Raw genomic sequence first — 13128 nt, forward strand, 5'->3', positions numbered from 1 at the left:
TTTTTCAACCCAACAAAAAATAAAATAAAATAATAAATTATAAAATATTTTATTTTTATATCACATCAATCATTTTTTAACTACATTTTCTACATCGTATTAATTACTTTTTAACAACCTTTTTCATTTTTTTATAAAAAAAATATAATAATTCAAAACTTATCTCTACATTAAATCACTTCGTATTACTTTCTTTTTTTATAAAAAAAAAAAATATCAAAACACAACCCCACAATCTTAGCTATATGTATGATACATCTTGAGCAGAACGTATGCCAAAGACGTGAAGTGAAAGTACACTGTGAAGTGTAGGTTAGGTACGTAGGATTTTCAGACATGGTAGGCCATCAGCCACAGTTGGGAAGAAAGTTGAGGACCAGCAACAATTTCATCACTTTGGTTTGGCTGCTTGTGTCAGTTTTGTCTGAACTATTGGGTATGGCCGAGTCCCAGACAATCGTCGAGACCCTACCGGGCTTTCCCGGCAAACTTCCTTTCAAACTTGAAACTGGGTAAGCGATCGATCGTTTTCTTCCTTCTTTTTTGCTTTTCTCTTCACACCCTTGAAATTAATGATTCTCAGATATGTGGGCGTCGGGGAAGCCGACGACGTACAACTGTTTTACTACTTCATAGAATCCGAGGGGAACCCCAGGAAGGACCCTCTGTTGCTCTGGCTTACCGGTGGCCCTGGTTGTTCTTCTCTCACCGGACTGGTTTACGAAATTGGTAGGCTTTAATTTCACCTACTTTTTACTATAGGTTTACGAAATTGGTAGGCTTTAATTTCACCTACTTTTTTCTATAATAATCTTATAAACTAGCATTAAAGTTTGCAGGGAGTGTTGCATAGTAGAGTAGGAATGAAAAATTGAGGGATAAATTTAATTATTTAATGATTTACGTAATAAATATCATGTCAATTTTTTAAAAACTTTATAATAAAAATGTAAGACCATTATCTACACTCAAATTCATGTATGATATATAATGATAGGTATGTTTCGTTAAAATTTATTGAGGCGAATTTTTTTTTTTTTTTTTAATAATAATAAAAAGTGATTTGATATGATATATATAAGAGTAATGCTACACATCATCCTCTTGTTCTCCTTTTATCCTCCCAAATTTGATGTGGCTCTTAAAATCACCATTGAATTTATGATAGATCATTATTGAATTTTGATCCAATGGTGATTTTAAGAGCCACATCAATTTTGGGAGGACAAAAGGTGGACAAGAGGATGATGTGTAGCATTACTCTATATATAAAGTAAAAAAATAAAAAATAAAAATTGTAAAGAAAATAACCCTCTCTTATGAGAGATTTTTATTTTTATTTTTTTTTGAGTGACCGAAAAAAGTGAAGTTCTTGAGAGAAAACTTGACTTATCATACTTGATTTTTTATTAGTTTTGTAACCATACCCTTAAACTTGAAAATATGTCAATTTATTTTATCTATCTTTCAATTTCACTCATCTGTTAGGATTTTCGTTAAATCCTATTAAATTTTTTAAAGTAAACCTATTTTTTTAAAAAAAATATATATAAATTCAAAGATTTATGTATGAATATTTTTGCAAATTCTGTTAAATTCTTAACAAAGCCTAAATCCTTGCAATTTTTATCTTGGAGGGGTATTTTAAGAATTTTGACACCCCTCCGTTAGGATTTAACAGAAAATTCTAACAAATAAGAGAAATTAAAAAAATTAAAAGATGGATACACTAAATTGATATTTTTTAAAGTTTATGGATATGAGTTTTCCCTTTCTTTTATTAATATTTACCTCGGTAAAAATTTTAAGATTTATTTTTGTTTTTGGTCTGACATCTTAAATTGATGATTTTGCACTTTAATGAAGGTCCATTGTCATTTAATTATGAAGATTTCGATGGAAATCTACCAACATTTTTGTTGAACCCATATTCATGGACAAAGGTACGTCACCATCATACCCTTCTATCTCCACTTTCAATCAAAATATATTTTGATTGTAAATACTTGTGTGTTTACTCTTTGTTATCAAACAATTAATGGTGATATATATATATATATATATATATATAGTTTGCTAGCATTATATTTTTAGATGCTCCCGTTGGCACGGGATTCTCATATGCAACAACCTCCCAAGGTTACAATGTGACAGATAAAATAGCAGCAGCACAAAACTATGAATTCTTGAGGAAGGTGAGTGAAAATTCTTTAAAAATAATGAGATTATGATGGAATTCATTCCAAGATCTGCTTGTCATTTATCTCTGATTCAGTGGCTATTGGATCACCCAAAATTCATGTCAAATGAGCTCTACGTCGGGGGTGATTCATATTCCGGCTTCATTGTTCCAATCATCGTTCAAGAAATATATAATGGTAATTTATGAGTAACTAATGCCACTCTTAACATTCATTTTACATTGACTGACGTAACGTGTTTTAGGTGATTGGCATGAAAAAAGCCACTTAAAATACGTTATGTCAACCGATGTAAAATGAGTGTCAAGAGTAACGTTACTCTTTTCTAACTTGGTCCCCTTTTAAATTCCAACTCCTATAGGTCAATTTGACTTTTTAGGTATCTTATTTTGTTGCAGATAACAATGTCGGACGCACGCCATTCATGAAACTCAACGTAAACATTTTTATTACAACTAGAGCTTGTTATTGATTAAATATAGTAGACAAAAATCATGAGTTTAAACATTATCTTTATAATTGACATTTTATTTTAACTAGATCTTCTACGTGTAGCGCCTCATTTATTAAAGAAAATGAATTTGAACACACACGTAAAGCGGAATATTAGAATATTAAGCTAAATGATTAAATGCACCGATTCACTTAAACTTTTGAAATAACTGATGATTTAACAGTTTTGCAGTACTAGTTTTTGAAATGCCTTGCTGTTTTGAGTTTCTTGTATTTGACTAAAGATTTATATAAATTGAAAACAGGGGTACTTGCTTGGCAACCCAGTAACTGATCAAGGTAGGGATGCCAATGCAAGAGTCGAATATGCTCGTGGTATGGCACTTATATCTCCTGAACTCTATGAGGTAAATCCTCCAAAAATGGCATTGAATTTGTGAGCTTATGTCTAAGATTTTAGTTGGGGAAAATACACTTAATTTCCTAAAATTATTACCATTTTGGCACTTTAGATAGACCACCAAATTATAAAATGTGACACTCAATAACGGAACCAAGACGAACGAAGGGGGGGCCATGACACCCCGGTTTTCATTTATATATATAGCAAAAAGTTAGGTTGGCCCCTCATTCATGATTTGCCTCTTGATAGGAAATCTTGGTTTCACCTCCGATGAATACATGATTACTACATTGTTATAAGTTACATTTTCCATTAGCATCTAGCCTTAAAATGGACGGAAGAATATCATATTCGACGCATATGTGAAATTTTTTATTTGAACTATCCAAACCAACTATCATCTTTTAAAGTTTAATGGTTTAAGTGTCAAAGGTTGGTCGTTTGAGAGAGTTTAGTGTATTCTCCCTTTTCTCGTTTATCCGACATACACTCCATCAAACACGACATTATATTATGATTTTTTTACAAGAAAAATACACATATTTCCCTCAAAACTAACACCTCATTTGCACTTGCCCCAAATTAGCATTTGTGACACTTGAGCTCATCCACCTACAATTTTCTTGCAATCACCCCAAATCCCAATAGTGTTTGGCGTTAAAATGGTTAGAAAATGTTGCACATGACCCACATGTACAAATTTTTTATTTAAAATACCCAGAATACTACAATTTTGAGAGTTAGAATGTCACATTTGTCATTCTAATAAAAAGTACAATAAAAGGTCTAAAATAGAGATGAGGTGGCTACATCACTCTCTCATGTTTAAGGCTGGTCCGACCACCTTGAAAGAGGACTTTAGCGGTGATCGAACCACCCCTATATTTCTAAGGATAGTTCAACCACCCTCCAAGATCCTTAAAAGGGTGGCCAACCCTTTGAGCAAATGGAACTTGAGGGGATGATTCAACCACTTTCTAAAAAACAATTTTGCAAATGACCAAACCACTCCTGCAGATTGCAACTATGAGAGGTGCTGCGCCACCCCAAAGTTTCCTAAGTGGATGGACGAACCAAACCCCAAGACGTTCAACCACACCCTCAACCTATTTGTTAAGGGTAATTTGTACATTTCAGGAAAAAAAAAAAAAAAAAAAAAAAAAAAGTTACACATGTCAGTCTCATGCACAAATTTCTGTTCATTTTTCCACCAAACACTAACGATATATAGGGAACCATTTGAAAGAAAATGGATGTTTTAAGGAGATTGAGTATCACAAATGGTGGTAAAAAAAAAATTGTATCTAGAAGTACTATGTCAGTTTGTAGGGACTAAGTGTACTTTCTATTTTCCAGGCTGTCAAAAGAAGTTGCCATGGTGAGTATGTGAATGTAGATCCAGAAAACGTAGAATGTTTGAAAGATGTTGCAGCTGTGACGATGGTGAGAAGAATTTAATAATATATATATATATATATATATATATATATATAATTTAAGTCTTCAGTTTAATTTATGAGCATTCGGAATTACTGACTCATTGTAATTTTAGTGCCTCGAAAAACTTGATCCTGCCAACATTTTGGAACCCAATTGCCCTTTAATTTCCCCAAAATCAAAGGGATTAGGATGGAATCAAGCATTTCTTGAACAAAATCCTACGGATATTCTCCTTTCATTGTCCCAACCTCCTGCCTTATGGTGCCGGGTAAACCAATATCCATTTTTCTTTTCTTTTTTCTTTTTTCTTTTTTCATACTTAAATATTGCTTAATTTGATAATTTTATTTATTTATTTATTTTGTAGGTATATACTTATGTGCTCTCTTACCTTTGGTGTAATGATGAATGTGTACAAAATGCCCTTCACATCCGGAAGGTATTCGCTTATTATACTTTCTAGTTAACAAAACCATCCTCGTTCCTTTTTTCTTTTCTTTTTTTTCACCTTTGATCTTACACTATTTTTGCAATTATACACTTCAAATTTTAAAAGTGTCAATTTACTTTATTTATCTTTCAATATTTTTCAATTTCACTTTTCTGTTAAGATTTTCCGTCAAATCCTGTAAAAATTCACAAAATACCCAATTTTTTTTTTTTTTTTTTACATAAAAAAAAATTATAAAATATTTCAAAGATTCAAACAAGTGAATTTTTGCAAATTCTGTTAAATCCTGACTAACGCCTAATTGCTTGCAATTTTTTTTCTTAAAGAAAATGATGGGTATTTTAGGAATTTTGGCACCTCTTTGTTAGGATTTAACGAAAAATTCTAACCGACGGTTGAAATTAAAAAAAAAAAAAAAAAAAAAAGATGAATACATTAAATTGATACTTTTTAAATTTTAAGATTATGATTACAAAAATTATAAAAAATCAATAGTAGTAAGAGAAGTTTTTCGAACCTTTTTTTAAATTAAAAAATAAAAAAAAATCATACTGTTGTGATGGCCAACAGGGAACAATCAAGACCTGGGTAAGATGTAATAAGACCATGTCGGCCTACACATCTGATGTTATCAGTGCCGTTGACTATCATCGAAATCTCACCAAGACAGGTTACCGATCTTTGATTTACAGGTGATAACGCACAACATCCCTATTTTCCTTTTATTTTATTTTTTTATTATTTTTTTCTTCTTCTTCTTTTATTTTCTTTTGATAAATTTCAATCATAACCCGTGATATATCATCTCATTTGTAATTAAGTACTTAAACTTTTAAAAATGTCAATTTAGGATATCCATCTTTTAATTTTAATTTTTTTATTTTCAACTCCCAGTTAGAATTTTTCATTAATACTCCATTTGTTTCGATGTAAAACGTTTTTCATCGTAAAATATTTTCAAAAAAATCATTTTTCAGAAAAAATATTTTTTGGGGTTTGGCTCGTACATAAAATCACCAATGGTAAAAAAAGAGAATCCGATGACGTCCGGCCGCCGTCGCCGGATTCCAGCTAACAAGATTCCGGCCAAAACTGGCCGGAATCTTACCAGCACAGTTGGAATCAGACTTGTTTGGCCAAATCCCCGCCAAGTTTGCCAGAATTTGACCTAATACAGTCGGACTCCGACTGTACTGGCCGGATTCCTATAAACGTACGTGCAAGACTAATAAAGAGTTTAAATCCAAAAAACGATATACGATTTTCAAAACCGTAAATTATTTTTCAAAAATTAAAGAGGCTCTTGCTTTTATGGTCAAACGAAAAATGATTTTCGTTGAACATTATTTTCGCCCTCACCAAACATTGAAAAATGCCATAAATATTTTTCAGAAACATTTTACACCCAAACAAATAAATAAATAAAGAGAGAGATGCTTCACTTATAATCTCTGATATTTCATCACTTTTACAATTAAGTATTAAAACTTTAAAAAATATTAATTTAAGATATCTATCTTTCAATTTTTTTAATTATAACCCTCCATTAGAACTATTCGATAAATCCTATCAGAATTCCCAAAATACTCCAGTGTTTTTTTTAAAAAAAAAAATTCAAAGATTCAGACATCAGTATTTTTGCAAATTCTGTTAAATTCTGACTAACACCTAGATCCTTACAATTTTTTTTCCTAAAAAATAAGGGGTACTTTGAAAATTTTGACAGGATTTATGCTCCATTTGTTTCAGCGTAAAATGTTTTTCTAAAAAATGTTTTTGGAATTTTTAGGTGTTTGGTAGGGGTGAAAATAATGATCAATAGAAATCATTTTCAGTTTGACTATAAAAACCTCTTTAATATTTTGAAAACGATTTACGGTTTTGTTTTCCAAATTTAAACTCATTATTCTTGCACGCAAATTTGTAAGAATCCGGCATCGCCGATCGTTAGAGTTTGTTGGTAACCCGAATCTACCGCCGAAGGTCTCGAATTTTGATATCCGATTGCCAAAATCTGATGTAGTCCTTCAATGACTTATCGGGGCCTTGACATAAGGACATTAAGTATCCGGTGGGCTTGCTTCATACTCTTCTTGCCAAGGGGAACGTTTTTCCAAACGCATCAAAGTCGTTGATGGACTTTGGGGGAAGCTTCATGAACTAATCCCGAGCATTGCTTGCCTAAATGAGTGAGAGGAAAGGCCCAACATGCCACTTCATCGGGTGTTCCGTGGAGATCCATATGAGCTTGAAAATTGTCCAAGTGCTCAATCGGATCTTTAAGTCCGGTGTAGACTGCAATATCAGGAACCTTGAATTTGTGAAGAAGACGAAAAAAGTGGCTACCTGGTTGGTACATAGTGAGGCTGTCTTTTGCAAGACGTTGTCCACCAGGGAAGTCTTTCCTTTGTCTCGCCGTTGAAGCTCCACGGACAATCTGCTCGAATTTGCCGACCACCTCTCTGAGCTTTTCTTTCTTTTCTTTCCTGGGAGGATTCTTCTCGAGATTAATCTCTTGGTGGCCATCCCGATTATCTGCTTCTACCTGAGGATGACTTTGATCTTCTTCATGTCGCCCACCGGTATGGCTGTTACACCCTTCTTTTTCAGCCTCGGGAACAATCGTTGTCGTATGAGATTGTTCTAGGATGCAAGCTAGCAAGGCAACATTCTTGTCAGCTAGATCTCCCATGTTCTTTTTCATCTGAGCAATCTTCTCGTTCAGGAGAGTTATTGTTGCTTGGGGATCGGTCGAGGTCCCTGCGTCGTCTTGTACACTCCTGTCCTGGACGTTTCTCTGGATGGATTGTCGTTCTGATCGTGTAGTCACCATTGCGGATTTTTTGTGTAAAAAACAATATAATGTTTCCCACAAACGGCGCCAAACTATTGATACAGTTTTTCGGTTTGGTGATGTGTCACCTTTTGATTCGCTTCCTTCGAGATCTACAAAACAATAAAAGCTTGTTGGGTGTGCCGACATGGTCACACTCAGATGCCTAAGTTAGATTCTAATAGACAATTTCAATGAGTATTAAGAGCACGTGAATATCAGAGAGTTGAGAGAGTTTAATACCTAGGGCACAATTTTGATATAGTTGTAGTGCTTTAAGTATAATTCAATTAAAATTCTTATCCCTAGACCATATGGGATTAGGCCTTATCTGGTGGAGACTCCAGTTCGAGTAGGACTGCGCTTCAGCTGAGTTCAAACAAGCCACTTATTCCCTATCTGGTGGGATAAGAGCTTATCCCAAAAAATCCAAGATAGAGTCCTTCTGCGCCTTTCTAGGGATTTAGAGAAATCCGTTTCTGAGACTAACTGGATATGGGAATTCCGTATGCATTATTGTCGTATTCTCGGGACAAAGATTTTCAAGGAGATGCTTATCCTTGATTCTGGTAATCGAGAATGTTCACTACATTCTGCAAGGAAGATTCGAGACTGTAATGACCGAACATATCTTTCTTCAAGTCGGTTGAACCAATTAGGCTCACAGCTCACTCGGGGTTTTGGGAATGATATTTGCCCAACAGAAGTGAATGAGAACAACTAAAAATGCATGGAACTATTTAATATTAAGTGAAATCTCAAAATAGTAACCTAACAATTTCCCCTAAAAATAAAACTCCAAAGCTTGAAATGCATGTCTTGTTTATTATAAGGGTTAAATACACTTTTGATCCCTGAGTTTTGAAAACTTTATTTTTGTAGTTCATCAATTTCAATTTACATCACAGATAATACCTCAATTTTGAGAAAAGACCAAATTAGTACATCAGTCAAGTTTTCCGTCCAAAAACTAACGGTCCACCACGTGTCAATCCTCATATGAAAAATTACAAAAATAAAAAATCATAAAAATTAATTATAAAATTAAAAAAATAATAAAACTTAAAAAATTATTAAAAACTTAAAAAAAATGAAAAAGAAAAAAGAAAAAGAAGAAGGTGGCAAAGCCACCCCTTGGCCACCATGAGGGTGGCCCCCCATGATAGGAAAAAAAAAAAAAAAAAATTGAAGCGTTTTGGCCTTTGGGGGTGGCCGAACCACCCCCAATGACCAAAACCTTTGAATTTTTTTTTTATTTTTTTATTTTTTGTATTTATTTTTTGTGTATTTTTTTTTTTTTGCCATGGGGCGGCCGAACCACCCCTATGGGCCACGGGGGTGGTTTGGCCACCACCAGGCCGGCCACCCCCATGGTAGCCTCAGCCACCCCTCTTCTTTTTCTTTTTCTTTTCTTTTTTGTTTTCAAAATTTTTTTTAAGTTTTTAATTTTTAAAACTCATGGACCAAAAGTTCATTTAACCCTTACTATTATTCTAACATTTAATTGTAACTCCTTAATATTTATTTATTTATTTCTCTCCTAACAGCGGAGACCACGACCTGAGTGTTCCGTATGTGGGCACCCTAGGATGGATTAGATCCCTCAATATGACTCTCAATGATGCTTGGGCCCCATGGCTCGTGGATGGTCAAGTTGCCGGGTTGGTATCTAAAATATCCAAAACTATTATTACATCTTTAGCCTCTATTGTCATTTTTTTTTTTTTTTTTTTAAATCTTTTTGTCCGGATTTATTTTTAATTTAGGTTGGAGATTTTTTGTTTCAGTCTAGTCTATTAAGGTGACAGATCTTTAGCCTTTTGTTTCGGTGTAATTTTTTATTTTATTTTTAGCTCAAAATATCTTCTAGAAAAAGTGGCTATTTTTCGTTATTTCTGTGCGACAATGAAAATGGTTAAAAAAATATTTTTCGGTATTTGACTCGAATGAAAATTGTCAAATATTTCTTTAATATAATCTGAGGAGCTGCGAGTAAAAAAGATACGACAAAGAGGACATGCGGAGGAAGAGCGTGTGTTCAACTAGAAAGCCATCAGGTAAGGATTGAGATTCAGTACAATTGTCTTGTGGGGCCCAGCTTTCCTAGCAAGTGTTTAGGCATATCGAGACTTGTTCAGATAGATAGACCTCATAAGAGGCTCTCTCACAATTGTCTATCTGGGAGAGTGTAAAAGTTTCAAAAAATAGTTTATATGTAGATAAGAAGCGTTAACCATTTTATGCCTCGTGAATGTTAATTTTTTTTTGGTCAATTGAAAATATTTATAAGATGATCAATATTTCGAGCCACGCCAAACAATCAAAATTAAAGAAGATATTTTTCAAAAAAAAAAAAAATATATATATATATATATATATATTTTTACACCGAAACAAAAGGGCTAATTGAAAGCTTATGATCATGGTCTTTGTTAAAATTACTTTTATCATTGTAACAGGTACACAATGGACTTCTCGAAGAATCATTATAGTATGACTTATGCTACAGTCAAGGCACGAAGTTAAAACACCACAGATTATTTATCTTCTTCATTTTTTGTCCATTGAGGAAGATTAATAAAAGTTGATCGAGCTTAATTTCTTTATCTAATTTGATTGTGGTTGTAGGGAGGGGGTCACACAGCTCCAGAATACAAGCCTAAAGAATGTTTTGCCATGGCGAAAAGGTGGTTTGCCCACTACCCTCTATGATCTAATAGGCCTTTGCAATATGCTCAGTGACAAAATGAAAAAACAATTTGCCCACCATCCATTAATTATTGCAAGAAATTTATGGTGTAATCATAATTACTAATTTGGTCTTGCAAGAGTCGTGTTAGAGTCTAATAAAGAATAAATCTTTAATAAGGAGTTTGGTTAGTTAATAAAGGCGGTCCTAATCTTATTCAGGGATTTAGGATCCATTTGGATTTGCGATTTCAAAAAGTGCGATTTAAAATAATGATTTTAAAATGTGCGATTTGAAAAAAGTGATTTTTAAAAACGCAGTTAAGCGTTTGGCAAAATCGTAGTTTAGCCTTTAAAATCGCGAATTTACCTTTAAAATTCTGCGTTTTTAAAAAAGCATCATCTTATCTGCGATTTGAAAACGCAGAAAATCTGCGTTTTCAAATCGCAATTTTTAAAAACGCAGTTCCCAAACGATCTATGTTCTACGATTTGGTTTAAAATCGCACTTCTTGTCTACGAAATCGCAATCCCAAACGCACCCTTAGATAATTTAGAATCCCAGATCAATTCCTATTTCTTTCTTATATGTAACCATTCTTCTATTTGAAGGAGAAACTATTAATAACAAAATATAATGGTTTATTATTATCTTCAAACTTTGAGTTTGTCAAAAGGTCTATGTTCGTTTTACGAAAATCTTAAGTTTTAGGTTCACTCTACAAACCTACTCGATTTATCATTTCCTGTGTTTTATTATTATTGGGTTCACATTAATTTCTTTATCAATTTCTTTTTAAATAATCGATTATTATCAGGGTATTTGAACAAAAATCATATATAAGGTCGAACTCCAACTCCACATCGATCATTATTATTATTTTTTATTTAAAGTAAATATTTTATGTGTTGTGTTTCAATTATAATTAAGAAAGACAGACTCATTGTAACGACCTAAGGAAAAGCATTAGCCACATCTGCACTATCACCCAAAAGAACTAGTCAATTTAAAGTTTTCTTAAAATCCCTTATAAAGCTCAGTTTCACCTAGTAAGTAGGTAATGTGGGACTTAACACTCATCTATCTCTTATAAATCGCTCACTCTATGTGAGGCTATTTATCTCTTCTCAATATAGGACGGGGGTGTTACACTCATGGTGAGAGAAAATATTAAAATAAGAGTAATGCTAGAAATTACATTTTTATCTCACAATTATCTGGCAGTCTCAACAAATCCTTAATTATTTTTTTTTTCTTTTAACAAAGACTAATTCAAGGGTTGGTTGGGATTGATTTGTCAACATTGTGGAATAGTTGTAAAACAAAAATGAAATTTCTGGCATTAATACTAAATTAAAATTTTTAAAATAAATAATAATTGAATAGTGTTAAATATGTCCAATGGTAGGCTCAGTTGTGAAAGCTTTTTAGGTAACTTTTTACTTTTCAGCAAAAAATGCAAAATTATAAACAAATAATTTTACTTTTTGACCGTTTGATTGGACCCTAAACCCAAACGAAAGGAATAAAATTACAAAAAATTAAAAGTTGAATAAACTAAATTAAAAGCTTTTAAAAATTGAAATAAAAAATAAAAAATTAATGAAAAATCAAGGGAGCTAAAGAGTGAAGCTTCCCTAACATTTAAATCATAGGCTTGGGACTTAGCCTGGTCCCCTAGTTCGTTAGCTTCTTTTGTTGCTTTGTCATTTTAAAAGAGACCCAACCCGACCCGGCAGGCCCGACAATGCTTAATGGAAAATTCTACATAGACTAATATACTAATGTAGATGCAAAATCTGATAGGGCGGATCCTATGCAATTAATTAAACCCAGGGGGTTGAAAACAAATGTAATCCCTATGGTTTATCATTTTTATCAAAAACAATTTTGGATTTTCAAAAACGACAAATTCAGTTTTTGTACTTTCTGCCTTTATTAAAATGGTTCTTCCGTCTATTTGTTGTTTAAAAACTTAAAGGAAATTTTCGTCACGTGTATAAGAGGTCATGTAAGACCAAAAACACATTTCACTAGTATATTCCTGCCACTTCAACAAATCACTTAAAAAAAAAAAAATACACATGCGTTTATAGGGGCGCTAGAAACATGGCCCAGCCCCATTCTCACAGAAGTGGTTCATAAGGGATTCCCACCCTGCCAAAGTCGTCCTAGGGAAGGGAAGTCCCAGCAACCCACCACAGAGGGCACAAGTGGGAACCCACACCCCACGACCACCTCATTTCTTCGCTCGGGACATCCCACCCAATGGGTGGGTGATAGTGGAACCATCCTAACCTCTATAGGGGATCGAGGGTGGGTCATGCGAGACCCCTATCCACACGACCCATCTACAGGGAAAGAAAGTGCTCATGGAGGTGGGAGACTCCCCTGGATGGGTCGTTGGGGACTCCCCCAATCGACGCAACCACCTCCATTAGGTTAGAGGAGGTAGTCACGAGGATGGGGGGTCCCCACGACCATTCCCACAAAGGTGGCGCATATGGGCAGAACCGGCATTTGGAATTTGGGATGGCAAAATTGAAAGAAAAAAAAATAATAATAATAATTTGGGGGGGAACTAATTTTGTTTTGTTTTTTTTTTTTTAAAGGGAACACCTTCGAACTTGGGGGGCACTCCACCCTTGGTGGCGCAGT

General features: G+C 33.7%; 1 protein-coding gene across 1 annotated transcript; it reads left to right on the forward strand.

Moving 5' to 3' along the window:
- Window positions 1-249: 249 nt before the first annotated feature.
- On the forward strand, window positions 250-10649 carry LOC133882412 (serine carboxypeptidase-like 7). Its single transcript, XM_062321577.1, has 14 exons — window positions 250-512; window positions 584-729; window positions 1867-1943; window positions 2073-2195; window positions 2276-2378; window positions 2600-2637; window positions 2960-3061; window positions 4414-4500; window positions 4610-4765; window positions 4865-4936; window positions 5519-5640; window positions 9329-9442; window positions 10241-10295; window positions 10410-10649. The coding sequence occupies exons 1-14, from the start codon at window positions 337-339 to the stop codon at window positions 10491-10493; spliced, it is 1455 nt and encodes a 484-aa protein (XP_062177561.1). The 5' UTR covers window positions 250-336; the 3' UTR covers window positions 10494-10649.
- Window positions 10650-13128: the final 2479 nt, after the last annotated feature.

This window comes from Alnus glutinosa, chromosome 11 (assembly GCF_958979055.1).
Source record: "Alnus glutinosa chromosome 11, dhAlnGlut1.1, whole genome shotgun sequence".
Taxonomy (NCBI): Eukaryota; Viridiplantae; Streptophyta; class Magnoliopsida; order Fagales; family Betulaceae; genus Alnus; species Alnus glutinosa.